Source organism: Narcine bancroftii, chromosome 5 (genome assembly GCF_036971445.1).
Source record: "Narcine bancroftii isolate sNarBan1 chromosome 5, sNarBan1.hap1, whole genome shotgun sequence".
Lineage (NCBI taxonomy): Eukaryota > Metazoa > Chordata > Chondrichthyes > Torpediniformes > Narcinidae > Narcine > Narcine bancroftii.
The window spans coordinates 111670726-111685210 of NC_091473.1; the positions used below are offsets into that span (position 1 = coordinate 111670726).

The 14485-nt window shown below is 43.3% G+C and overlaps 2 protein-coding genes across 3 annotated transcripts in view; one reads left to right on the forward strand and one right to left on the reverse strand.

Annotated features, from left to right (window-relative positions):
- ipp (intracisternal A particle-promoted polypeptide) overlaps nt 1-14485 on the reverse strand; it is a 78251-nt gene that overhangs the window by 21589 nt on the left and 42177 nt on the right. The window lies entirely within an intron of this gene.
- Nucleotides 1-14485, forward strand: part of LOC138763871 (riboflavin-binding protein-like) — a 34040-nt gene that overhangs the window by 13913 nt on the left and 5642 nt on the right. For both annotated transcript variants that reach the window (XM_069938771.1, XM_069938769.1), the window contains one exon: nt 7351-7594. In XM_069938771.1, the coding sequence (XP_069794872.1) occupies nt 7351-7590 (240 nt within the window). In that variant the 3' untranslated portion in view covers nt 7591-7594. The remainder of the gene's footprint in view (nt 1-7350; nt 7595-14485) is intronic.

The window sequence follows — 14485 nt, forward strand, 5'->3', positions numbered from 1 at the left end:
GTGTAAATTCAAGAAACGTTCTTTGGTTCACAGTTCAATCTCACCTCCTTCTTCCAAGTTCTCTGGTTGCAGGCAATCACCATACAGTGCACAGAACTTAACATGTATAAAGTTCACCAGGCTTGGTGCTTGAAAGGTAAATGTTTACCGCTCAGGAAGGTTCTTGTAGAGTTTGCAGAGAGAGATATTTGTTGCTCCAGGATTTCCACAACTGAGGTACCACCATTAGTCACCTCAGGATCTTGCTGATTAAACTTGCCCCATCAGGGTCTTCTAGATGGTAACCTCTTTCTTCAAGCTACCACAGAGTTCCATTCCTTCCTCTATTTCAAGAGAAACATCAGACAGATAGCACTTCCAGCCATCTACTGCTCTGGAACTTGCTTTCATCAATTTCAAACAGTTTTCCCTGGATTGCACTTTTCAGTTACTTGTCAGCGTCCCACACACTGACTGACTGACTGGGCTGTTAACTCAACTCTCTCTCTTTTCCAACTGCAACTCCAAAGAGAGCATGTGACTCATGTCTTGCAAAACCCCCACATTCCTGGGCAAAACAACAGGAGTTCTTTCTTCTTCTCAAGTTGTTATCTTTAGGCTTTTTCAGTTCCATTCTAAGCTAAGAATGCACCTGAAGAAGCAGAAGTGGCCCTTAAAATTGCTGTTCAGGTGGCAGTGTTTAAAGTGCAACACTGGCCACCTGAAGGGCACAGCTGCACAGGATGTGGCTCTGAGCACAGGGTCAGCCTTTAACATCCACTTTCAGCCAGCTGCATTCAGGTGGCTAAGGGAGCCACTGAGCTGAGCTGATTATCCCTCTTGGAGGAGGGTTATGTAGCTCACCTCAAGAGCACCTCCTGCACACTCAGGTGGCCTCAAGACAGCCGCATATTGCCTAAACATGCGACTTTACATGCAGGGCATTTGGCCACCTGAAAGAGGTAAACAACCCAGAATTGACCTTTCAATTAGCACTTTGCAGAAACTAATAGACAGCATGACTCCAGCAAGACAATGGTCAAGCATTTTATGATGTCAGTTCAATTAACACCTACTTGTGAAAGGTGCTTACTTCTTCAGAGATTTTGCAAATGTGAATCTTCAGTCTTTCAAATAAGATCCGTTTAAAAATGTGTGAATGTATGTGACCTACACTCTAAATCTTATAAATTCTCCCCAAATATTAATATTGCTACAGTAGTATGTACAAATATCTGGATAGGCAGGGATTGATCAGGGGCACCCATCATGGGTTTGTGAAGGGAATGTCATGTTTGAGTTTTTTGAAGAGGTGACAAGAAAAATGGATGAATGTAGGGTGGTTGACGTGATCTATTTGGATTTTAGTAAGGCTTTTGATAAGGTTCGGCATGTAAGGTTAGTAAGGAAGGTTCAATCACTGGGGATTAATAGAGAGATAGTGAGATGGGTTCAGAGGTTGCTGGAAGATAGACAGCAGAGAGTCATGGTGGACAACTGTCAGGATGGAAGCCTGTGATGAGCGGTGTGCCTCAGGGATCGGTACTGGGTCCCCTGTTGTTTATAATTTATATTAATGATTTGGAGGAGGGGGTGGTTAACTGGGTAAGCAAATATGCAGACGATACGAAAATTGGGGGAGCGGTGGATAGTGAGGAAGGTTTTCTTGGATTACAGAAGGATTTGGTTTGTTTGGAAAAGTGGGCTGAAAGATGGCAGATGGAACTTAATGTAGACAAGTGCGAGGTGCTGCACTTCAGAAAAAATAACCAAAATAGGACATATGCAGTTAAGGGGAGGACATTGAGGTATGCAGAGGAACAGAGGGACCTTGGGGTTATGGTACAGAGTTCCTTGAAGGTGTATTCTCATGTAGACAGGGTGGTAAATCATAGTGTGGAGTATAGGAGCTGAGAAGTGATGCTGCAACAGTTTAAGGCATTGGTGAGGCCAGGTTATTGTGTTCAGTTCTGGTCTCCAAATTATAGGAAGGGTATAGATAAGGTGGAGAGGATGCAGAGAAGTTTTACAAAGGTGTTGCCTGACTTACAACATCTAGAGTACAGAGAAAGATTAAGGAGACTGGGACTTTATTCATTGGAACGTAGACGGTTGAAAGGGAATTTGATAGAGGTATTTAAAATTATGAAGGGAATAGATAGACAAGACATGAGTCGACTCTTTCCCCTGAGGGCATGGGAGTTGGAAAAAGAGCATTAAGGGTAAGGGGGCAAAACTTTAGGAGAAATGTTAGGGGATGCTTCTTCACTCAGAGAGTGGTGGCAGAATGGAATGATCTTCCAGAGGAGATAGTTGCAGCAGGTCCTTTCTGTCATTTAAGAGAAGGTTGGATGTGTACATGGATATGAGGGGGTTGGAGGGTTATGGGTGGAGAGGAGGGAACTAGGGGAGTTGTTGAAGTGAACTGGCACGGACTCAAAGAGCCAATATGGCCTGTTTTCATGCTGTAAACTGTAATATATATGTTATCCTATGGCCCAGAAAGTCAATGGCCTCCAACCCGAACAGGCATTTGGCTGGGTTGATCGTCAGTCCGAATTCGCTCAGCTGGGTGTTGAGGTTGCAGAGGTGCACCAAGTGTTCTTGTCAGCCCCTGTTTGCCACGAGGATATCATCCAAGTAGACGAAGGTGCGAGCCAGGTCTCGGCCCGCTGCGTCCATTAGCTGCTGGAATGTCTGTGCAGTGTTCTTTAAGCCAAATGATGATAGCGGTCTTGGGGATAACATTTGGGTGGACTGGGATCTGATGATATCCCCAAGGGAGGTCAACTTTGGAGAAGATCTTTGCCTCATGAAGGTGGACCGCAAAGTCCTGGATGTACGGCATGAGGTATCGATCTGGTGTTGTGGCCACATTGAGACAATGGTAGTCACTGCATGGTCTCCAACCCCCAATAGCTTTGGGCACCACGTGCAGGGGAGAAACCCATGGGCTGTCTGACTGCTGCACTATTCCGAGCTCCTCCAGTTTCTTTAATTCCTCCTTCGCCAGCTGGATCTTCTCTGAGGAAGACGTCTTGCTCGTGCGAGGAGTGGTGGGCCTTAGGTGAGGATGTGATGTTGTACTCCAAGCCGGGGCATCGTTGTGGTGAATTAGGGGGTGAGCACTGCCGGGAAATCAGCCAGGACCTTGGCGTACTCATCTGTGGATCACTGCACAGAGTCCAGGAGGGCGCTGAAAGCTTGGCGTCCTTGAGGGGGAAGGTCTGGAATGTTTTTGCGTGGACCAGTCTCTGACCCTTGAAGTCCACGAGCAGGCTGTGAGCACACAGGAAATCTGCCCCAAGGAGAGGCTGTTCCACTGCGGCCACCGTGAACACCCACGAGAAGAGGCTGCCTCCCAACTGCTGATCATGCTGTTATTGGCAGCCCTCAGCGTGGGGGCTACTTGCCTGCTCCTGGTGTCCTGTCCCAACGGGGGCAGGATGCTGACCTCTGGCCCAGTGTCCATAAGGATTCGCCATCCAGACTAGCAGTCCCATATGTACAGAAGGCTATCTTGTTGGCCAGCCATTGTGGCCATTAGCGACAGCTGGCTCCAGCGCTTCCCTGGAACGTGCATGGCAGTCTGCACCGGTGGGCTTCAGAATCCTATCTCTGGTGGTAGAAACACCACTGGTCATTGGGATCTCCTCCTCTGTGGAGCTGCTGTTCCTTCTGCAGGTCTGGGTGGGTCTGGCTGCGGGGTTTGGCAACAAGCCCCAAGGATGCCGGACGCTCTCTTTTCAGTTTCCACAGAACATCCACTCGTGCTGGAACTTTCTGAGGGTCTCTGAAGTCGGAGTCTACTAGGAGCAGTTGGATGTCCTCAGGCAGTTGGTCCAGGAATGCTTCCTCAAACATGATGCAGGGCTCTTTCTTTCCAAGGAGGATCAGCATCTCATTCATCAGATCTGACAGGAGCTTATCCCCTAGCCCAAGAGGATCAGATGTGCCCCTCTTTCAGGCCATGAAAGCACAAAAGTGTAGTTGCCTTCTGAGGGGGGCTCTTGGATGAAGATGGCCACCCGGTTCGCCGTGTCCTTGTCCAGGGTGCTCACCACGTGGTAGTCCCGGGTGGACTCCGCTGTGATCTGCCCGATCTGAAACTGTGCCTCAGCCTGGTCAAACCACACATGTGATTGATTTGTCCAGAAGGTCAGTGGCTTGAGAGCATCTGCATGGACTGGTGCCTGCTCACTCATCATTGGGTTCAGATGCCGTCCAAACTATCAGGGTCACCAATTGTAGCCGCGCACTACTTGAAGAAAGACACACACACGAGTGTAGTCAGGTATAGCTCTGCTCTATTGGGGGCTCAAACCCGACTTTGATACAATTCGTATTCCTGCCATTTCCCCCCTTTAATGACGCAACAACCCACATATCAAAAGCGCGTTTCCCGCGCGCGTGTACATTCCTGCACAACAATCCCTTCTTCACCGCACACTGTCTCTGTCTGTTGGCTCTACACCATTTGGGGGTAGCTGGCCCTTACGCTGCCCTAGCCATTCGTCTGTTGGTTCACTTGCTGGGGCCAGTGCCGCTGCGCAGTCTGCTGGCTTTTGGTTGCGGTTGCCACCCGGAGCACTGGCCCGATTGCCATGTTGGCAGGCTGCTACAATTGTGCAATTAGCCACATGAGTTTGTCAGTTGCTGTTTTAATTTATTTTCTCTCCAGGACCTCAAAAATCAGGAAGACTTAACTCTTGATTTGTTCAGTGAAGAAATCAGCAGGTGGAATAGTTAAATATTTCTCCCAGAGTTTCAGTCCATGCCATCAGCAGCCAAATACTCCTGGTGAAAGTCAACCTGGGCACAAGAGATTTCATTCATTGTGAGTCAGTGTTGGGATCTAGATGGCTCTTCCATCATTTTGTTGATGATTTGGAGTATTTTTTTTTGTTAGTAAAAGTCTACAAAACTGGATGTTTACGAAGCAGAATAAAACAGCATATAATAAATTGCACTCCTGCCACACCAGTTGGCATCTTATTTTTAGATACTCCCGGTGCTGTTCTTGGCAAGTTCCCCATTAGAATAGGGTACATTGTAAAGTAAAAATGCTAGTAATTTCATTGGTTACAATCAACAATATGACAACTTGAAATGGACAAGGGCACGTCATCTGCAAATAAAAAATATACACCACCACAAAGTACTGAAGGATGCATCTGCTCTTTTCATTGTTTGCTTGGCCAAAAGCTTCAACCAGGAGTAAAGTTGGCAAGTGTCCATAAGTTTGGGGTATTTTAAGGAGGCTGTTCCTAAGATAATGCAGGTATTTTATGTGTGCTGTCTCAGCCAGAACTATAATGTGGATCCATCTCTTTAAAGTATTTTTCTCTGAATCATTCCATTAACAAATAAATATTTACACATGCATTTGCACATGATTATTGCTCTTCCAAGGAGATTGCATAAACTATTTCTTGGAGGCACAGTTACACATTTGGAGTTGTAGGCTACTAGTATCAAACCACTCGAGGCAGAGTGCAGGTAAAACACTAGTTTCAATAGACTGGTATACAGCTAGGCTTTGAAGCCTTGGTCTTGCCTCTGTACAAGCCTAGGCCAGAATGAGGGGGAAGGGATCCCCCTGGGCTTATATACAAGGTCACCAGGCAGCGGTGTAATGACATCATGCATGACGTACCACCACAGGAGTCATAGGAGCTATTATCCAGCTCTTGGCCCAACTCGACCATTATGACCAAGTTGCCCATCTGAAATAGTCACATTTGCCTACCTTCAGCCTATGTCCCTCTAACTCCTTCTTCTCATATGTACCTGACCAAATGTCTTTTAAATGTACCTCCCTCCATGTGGAAAAAAAATCACCCCTCAGTTTCCTTTTAAATCTTTACCTGTTTTGCCACTTTCAGGAACTATGTACAGCCTCACTTTTCTACAACACTCCCAGCACCCTACTATTTACTGTCTGTGTCATGCCCTGATTTGATATACAAAATACAACATCTTGTGCTCATCCAAATTAAATTCCATCTGCTATTCCTCAACCCATTGACTCAGTTGATCAAGATCCCATTGTAATTTTAGATAACCTTCCTCATGTCCACTATACCATTAATTTTATTGTCATCCACAACCTTATTAACTATGCCACCTGCATTCTCATGCAGAATGTTAATATAAATAAAGCATTTGTTACAGGTGTAAAGCATGAAAATCTGTAGACATCGTGGTTGAAGAAAAAACACAAAATGCTGGAAAAACTCAGCTGGTCAAACAGTGTCCTTTATGCAGCAAAGGTAAAAATACATAACCAATGTTTGGGCTTGAGCCAAGGTCAGGAAGAATGTTGGCAGGCATCTGAACAAAAAGGATAGGGGAAAAAAACATTTTCTTGTTCCAACGCCAACTGATATTCTTCCACACCTTGATGAAGGGGTCAAGCCCGAAAAGTCGGTTATATATTTTTACCTTTGGTACATAAAGGACACTGTTTGATCGGCTGCGTTTCTCAGCATTGTGTGTTTTCACATTGTGTTACAGGCCTCCAATCTGAAAAACAACCCTCCACTGCCATCTTCTGTCTCCTACCTCCATGCCAATCTTGCATTCAATTGTCTAGCTCACCCTGGATCCCATGCAATCTAAGCTTCCGGATCAGCCTCCCATGAGCTATCTTATCAAAGGCCTAGCTAAAGTTCACAAAGATAATGTCCCTCATCATTCTTCAAATAAACTCAGAAATGTGAGGGCACAATTTCTCACATGCAAGGTCATCTGGAAGCTCCCCTAACAGTAAAAAAAAGCACACACACAAAGTGCTGGAGGAACTCACAGAAAGCACCAGTCAGTTGAAAATGTGGGGCCTGAGCCCTTCATCAGGGGAGAGTCTCCTTGGACAGCCATTGCCCTTAAGGAAAATGTCACAATAATTCACTTCTTCAAAATTAGAGAGTGGAACTCAAAGATATAATGTAGTTTGTGATCAAATACTGTGAAGAAGGAAGAGGTTCTTTTCCAACCAAAATCTTAAATATATAACTTTCAAAAGGAAATTAGCAAAGATTTTGTTGCAAGATGAGAAAATATTCTGGAACTTTATTTTTAGATCTTTGGGAATGTTTCTTGGAAGCTTTATTAGGTTTGTAAAGCTCACAATGAGGCAGAGTCAACTATAAGTATTTATTTTAGATAATAAAATGGAAATCAAAATGAAATAAAAGTAAAATATATTTTATAACCTTGTTACTTTGCCAATTGTTAATGGTTATAGCTTATGCATTTTGCATATTTGAATAACCTCATTTTTAATGCAGCTTGAAATTAGAATTGATTTTACATACACATGCAGCTGAATATGATGATGAACTGTTCATGAACAAATTCTTCTATGTGCAGATGTATAGGAATGGAAAAGACCTCTGTGAAAGCATGTGGGGTACATCATTCAAAGTGACTTCAAGCCCTTGCAACTGTCTGATGATGGACCATGATGATAACAATGTCATCCAACATCTACAGTTGCATGACAGTGGAACATCAAGCCCAACAGAAGCTTTGGACACAGAAAACAAAGACTCCTTCTGTCAGCGAAGGCAGAAAAGTCTGCGAGAAAGGAAAGAAGAGAGAAAGAAATAACAAGGTACAAAGCAACACAAGGACCACATTAAAAGAGTCCTACATTGCAGAACAGGGCCCTTTGGCCCAACTTGTTCATGCTGACCAAGTGAGCATTCTGGGCTAGTCTCATTTGCCAGCAGTTGGTCCACATTCTTTTAACTAATCCTATAAGGATTGCAGAGGGATTTGGACTACTTAGAAGAGTGGGCTGAAAGATGGCAGATGGAGTTTAATGCTGATAAGTGTGAAGTGCTTAATTTTGGTAGGAATAATCAAAACAGGACATACATAGTAAATGGAGGGCATTGAGGAATGCAGTGGAGCAGAAAGATCTAGGAATAAGGGTGCATCATTCCCTGAAGGTAGAATCTCGTGTGGATAGGGTGGTGAAGAAGGCTTTTGGTATGCTGGCCTTTATAAATCAAAGCATAGAATACAGGAGTTGGGAAGTGATGTTGAGACTGTTCAAGACATTGGTGAGGCCAAATTTAGAGCACAGTGTGCAGTTCTGGTCACCGAATTAAGGAAGGATATCAACAAGGAAGAGAGAATGCAGAGAAGATTTATGAAAATGTTACCTGGGTTTCAGAATCTAGATTACAAAGAAAGATTGGGCAAATTAGGTTTTTATTCTTTGGAGTTAAGAAGGTTGAGAGGAGATTTGATAGAGGTATTTAAGATTATGAGAGGGATAGATAGAGTTGATGTGGATAGGCTTTTTTCCATTGATAGTAGGAGAGACTGAAATGAGAGGTCATGAGTTAAGAATTAAGAGGCAAAAGTTTAGAAGTAACATGAGGGGGAATTTCTTTACTCAGAGAGTGGTGGCTGTATGGAATGAGCTTCTGAGAGAAGTAGTGGTGACAGGGTCAATTATGTCATTTTTTAAATTTTTTTAATTTTTTATTTTTCACACCATAAATCACATTAGCCATGATATACACTATTTCTTTTTCACACATATACAGTGACTTTTTCTCCCCCCCCCTTTCCTCCCAAACCACCCCCCCACCACCCCCCTCATCCATTTTAGGTATACAATCTAGGTTGCATTAAGCCAGTCAGACAATGTTGTCATTCAACAAAATTACACCAGAAATTCTACTGAGTCCATTCTTTTCTTTCCTTCTCCTTCCATCAACTTAGGTAATGTTTGTCCCCGGTAGGTTTTCGCTATTGTATTTAATGTAAGGCTCCTATACTTGTTCGAATATTTCAATATTATTTCTTAACCTATCTGTTATTTTTTCTAATGGAATACATTTATTCATTTAAATTTAGTAGTTTCTTCCTTTTAATTTGGTTATGTATTCCATTAATATTTAAAGACATATAGTTCAGCATAGCCCTTTTATATTTTGTTTATCTTCTCTTTCCGTTTTCCCATCATTACCTTTCCTCCTTTTCCATTTCTGTTTTCTTATTTTCAACTCTTTATAAGACAACATTCCTACAACATCCAACATTTTCCTTATTCTCCTATTTCTATCTTATTTATCCCCAATCTCCCCTTCACCTCCTGAGTTGTCCTTTATCCCTTGTCAGACAACCACATCTCCCCTCTCCATTTGGATTTGCGAATCCACTCGCAAGCGTCAACTGATTTTGCAGTGACTGCTATTTCCCCCCACCCCGCCTCCCCCAGAAAAGATTTCACTTTTCATATGTCACAAAGGTCACTCTTTTAATTCCCTCCTTATTCTCTCTATTCCATTACCTTCCCTTATTAATTCTTGTCTATACTATCTATATTTTCCTCTAAGTACAGATACATTCATGTATGCTCATTGTCTCTATTCACTCTTATACCTCTTTACCCGCATACATATCAATCGTGATCATTTTTACTCTCATTACCCGTCTTCATCCCTCAGTCTATTTTTGTCTTTACCCACATACATATCAATCGTGATCATTTTAACTCTCATTACCCGCCTTCCTCCCTCAGTCTATTTTTGTAATTGTTCTGCAAATTTTCGTGCTTCTTCTGGATCCGAGAATAGTCTGTTTTGTTGTCCTGGAATAAATATTTTCAATACCGCTGGATGCTTTAGTATAAATTTATACCCTTTCTTCCATAAAATCGCCTTTGCTGTATTGAACTCTTTTCTCTTCTTTAGGAGTTCAAAACTTATATCTGGATAAATGAAGATTTTTTGCCCTTTATACTCCAGTGGTTTGTTGCCCTCTCTTACTTTTTCCATTGTCTTCTCCAGTACCTTTTCTCTTGTAGTATATCTTAGGAATTTTACTACAATAGATCTTGGTTTTTGTTGTGGTTGTGGTTTAGAGGCCAATACTCTATGTGCCCTTTCTATTTCCATTTCTTGCTTTAGTTCTGGACATCCTAGGGTCTTAGGGATCCACTCTTTTATAAACTCCCTCATATTCTTGCCTTTTTCATCTTCCTTAAGGCCCACTATCTTTATGTTATTTCTTCTGTTATGGTTTTCCATTGTATCTATTTTTTGAGCTAGTAGTTCTTGTGTCTCTTTAGTTTTTTTATTAGATTTCTCCAATTTCTTTTTTAAGTCTTCTACCTCCATTTCTGCTGCTACTGCCCGCTCTTCCATCTTGTCCATTTTCTTTCCCATTTCTGTTAAGGTCATCTCCATTTTATTTATTTGCTCTTCTGTGTTGTTTATTCTTTTTTTTAAATCCTTAAATTCCTGTGTTTGCCATTCTTTAAATGACTCCATGTATCCTTTAATAAGAGCAAGTATATCCTTTACCTTGCCTTTCTTTTCTTCTTCTATTTCACTGTACTCTTCCTCTTCCTCTTCTTCTTCCTCTGGGTTGGCCATCTGTTGTTTCTTTGGTGCCCTTTCCTCCTCTTCTTTCTTGTTTCTATTGTCTTCTGTGGTCTCTTCTTGCTGCAGGTGTTCTGCAGCTGTCGTTGCCGGCTGTGGAGATCGACTCCCCAGCTGGTCCCCCCTCCCGTCGGTGTGTTTTTTTTCATTCGCATCGCGCATGCGCGAAGTATCGCGCATGCGCGGTTGCGCACTTTTACTCGGCTCTGCGAGCCATTTTTGTAGTCCATTATTTACCGACCTGAGGGAGCGGGTTTCTCTCTCCGCAGCGGGCCTCTTCGGACAGGTAAGGCCTTCACCTTTTTCCTCCTTTGTCTTCTCTTCCTCTCTTCTTACCGTTGTTTTCGATTTTTCTTTTTTTGTCGCCATCTTCTTTCCACCTTTATACTCACTTTTCTGTAACTTTTATTTCTGTGCCTTTGTGTTTTCCTTTGTTTTTCCCGACTTTTCTGGAGAGGGCTGGAGTTCACCGTCCGGCCACTACTCCATCACGTGACTCCTCCGGTCAATTATGTCATTTAAGGAAAAATTGGATAGATATATGGATGGGAGGGGAATGGAGGGTTATGGGCAGGGTGGGACTTGAGGAAAGTACTTAGTTCGGTGTGGACTAGTAGGGCCAAAATGGCCTGTTTCCGTACTGTAATTGTTATATGGTTATGGTTATATGCTAGAGTAACTCGAACTGCACACAATGTTGCAAGTGTGATCTCACCAACACCTTGTACAATACACAAAGGTGCTGGAGAAACTCAGCAGGTCATGCAGCACCTATAGGAAGTAAAGGGGAACCAATCTTTCAGTCCTGAGCCCTTTGTCAAGGTATGAGCAAAAAGCAGGCAAGTGCCTCAACAAAGAAAAAATAGAGGGAGAAAGGGGCAGGGATGGAGTCAGGCTAATAGGTAAAAGGGTGGGAGGTAAAAAAGCTGAGAAGTATCATGCAGTACCAAATTTGTACTCAATTGCCAACTCAAAATCAGCAAGCATACCAAATGCCTTCTTCATTGCCTTTTCCATCTGAGAAACCACATTTAGGAAATGGTACACACCCCGATGTCTCCCTATTCTACTACTGTCTCCAGGGTTCTACCATTTATTGTGCAGGTCCTGCTCTGGTTTGACTTACTAAAGTGTAGCACTTCATTCTTGTCAGTGTTAACTTTGCTGTTAGGTGAGATTTAAGTCAGGTTTGGTGGGCTCACAGAGAAGCGAGTCCAAACACAGGGTGACAAATAAGGGATAATCTTTATTGTACACTTGGTGGAATCATAATGGGAAAGACACAAAACAATTCTTGATACTTAAAACAATACAAGTATTCAAAGCAATATACTGTAGGCAGTCACATTGGATACAGCTATGTCCGATATCAATGGCTTCCAAATCTCTCTCTTTCTCTATTATTATTACGTGCAGTTACTAACACACTCTTACAAGATAGGGACTTCAACACACACTCCCAATTCCCTGTACTAACTGAGTGCGGCTCAATGCCAAGGATTCCACACAATACTACTGTCCCACTCTAAGTGTCGTGCACACCTTACTGATTACTCCTCCGGTGATGTCCACAGTTAGTGACCTGGCATAGAGCAGCATTTGTACTCAGGACCAAGGAACAAAGAGATTGGTCGACAGCACATGGTGGGCTTTTAAAATGCAGTAAGCAGGGGAGTGCAGCCCAGGTAGTGATTTAAAGGGGCCAATGGTCAGGTGTGCACTAATGGGTGGACAGTCCTTGATTGGAAAGTGATGTGACTTCCGACTAGATTCCAGACAGAGAGGGCATGTGACCCTCCCCAATTCACATTCCCTCCAAGTTCCAGACAGAGAGGCCATACAGCCCTCCATGATCCACACTATATTCCACCCCTCAAAAGTCACACAACTCGCCAATCATCTATAAACATGATCAACAACATTATATACAATGGTTAACAGAAAAATAATTCTTCAACTGCCGAGTAAGAAAACTTATACTAAGTAATGTGAATACAAACCACACAAATAAAAATATAAATAAATACAGAGATATCATAAGTGCCTTTAAAATTAGGGTAATGTCAGGACCAATGCTGGAAAAGAAGGAGCTTAGGACTCGGGAGAGCTGTGTGTGTTGGGAATCAACTTTGGTGAGGGTATTTAAAAAGGGAGCAGAGGGCAATTTAAGGGTTAAACAGGTTGGTGATTGGTGGAAGTGAGTACTACAGATAAAGGGTAATGACAAATAAAAAGAGAGAGTGGCCAGTATAGAGCAGCCAGTGAGTGAATAGCTCAGGCAAGGAGTGGACTTTGAAGCTTTGGGTCATGAGGCTTCAGTGAGCAGAGGCTGAGGACAAGCTTGTTTCCAGTCAGGTAAGGCCAGTTAAGATATTTGTATTTAAACTCGGAATAGATAATGGACACAGCATGTGGGAAATCTTGGACAGCACAATTGTCCCTTATGACTACACCTGCAAGAGGTGCATCCAGCTGCAGCTCCTGGAAGACGTAGTTAGGAAACTGGAACTGGAAATGGACGAACTAAAGATCATTTGGGAGGGAGAGGCAGTGATCAAATGGAGCTTCAGGGAGAGAGTCATCTCAAAGGACAGGAGGCAGGGTGTATACCAAATGTATACTTCTTTCTTCCTCTTGCCTAATTATGTCAACTATGGTTCCATTTTCCTACCATAATTTCCCTGTTCCAATAGGAAAAACCTGTCCTGAACCCAGCACAAGTGGTCCCTAAACTTTCTCCACATTAGTTCTGTATTTTCACCTTTGAACATTTGTTTCCAGTTTACTCTTGCTAGTTCCTTCCTCATCCCATCATAATTAGCCCTTCCCCAATTAAACACTCCCCCATTTTTTCTGCTTTTATCCTTGTCCATAGTGATGCTAGAGCTCAGGGAGTTGTGGACACTCTCACCAAAATGCTCACCCACCAAGAGGTTTGTCACCAGACCAGGTTCATTGCCCAGAATTAGATCCAGTATGGCCTCTCCTTGTCTACTGGTCCACAAATTCAGTCCCTTCTATCCCCCTTCCAGTCAGGAAGTACCAGGGAATATTAGGGAAGTCAAAGTCTCCCATAACAACAATCCTGTATTTCCTGTTCAATTCCAAAATCTGCCTGCTTATCTGCTCCTCAGTGTCCCAAGGGCTATTTGGGGGCCTATGAACTACTCCTAGTACAGGGATGGCTCCCTTCTTATTTCTGACTTCCACCCACACCAACTCAGTTGAACCCCTCTCTTTTACCTCCCGTCCTATTCCTTTTAAAACACCTCATCTCAGTACCTGCATCAGCCAATCCTGCCCTTCCTCCAGCCAAGTCTCTGTAATGGCCACAACATTGTAGTTCCTCATGTTGATCCAGGCTGTAAGTTCATCCACTTTATTTCTAATACTTCGATACCAGTCCATTTCAAGTTCAGGTGCAGCCCTCCTTGTACAGGTCAGATCTTCCCCAGAATAGATCCCAAGGATCCACAAATCTGAACCTTTGCACCAACTCTTCACTTCCACAATTTCCTGTTCCTACCTTCTCTGGTGCATGGCACGGTAGCAATTCCGAGATTACCACCCTTGGGGTCCTGCTTTTTCACTTCTTTCCTAACTCCCTATATTCCCTTTTCAGGATCTTATCACTATTTCTGTCTGTCTTTGGTTCCCATGTGGACTACAACACCTCCCCCTTCAAAATGCTATGAACTCGATCAAAGATGTCGCTGACCCTGGCACCTGGAAGGCAACATATCATCTGGGAGCCTCGATCTCATTCAGAGAACCTCCTGTTCACCGAAGCAATGAGTGCCCAATCAACATAGCTTTCCTCCGCGCTTCCCTTCTGAGCTGACAGGCCAGTCTCTGTACCAGAGACGTGACCACTACAACTTGTCCTTGGTAGATTGTTCCCCTCACCCTAACAGTATTCAAAATGGTATACTTATTGTTGAAGGGTACTCTGCTCTGTCTGCCTATTCCCATTCCTTCTCTTAACAGTCACCCAGCAGACAAAATGGGGGAGTGTTTAATTGGGGAAGGGCTAATTATGATGGGATGAGGAAGGAACTAGCAAGAGTAAACTGGAAACAAATGTTCAAAGGTGAAAGTACAGA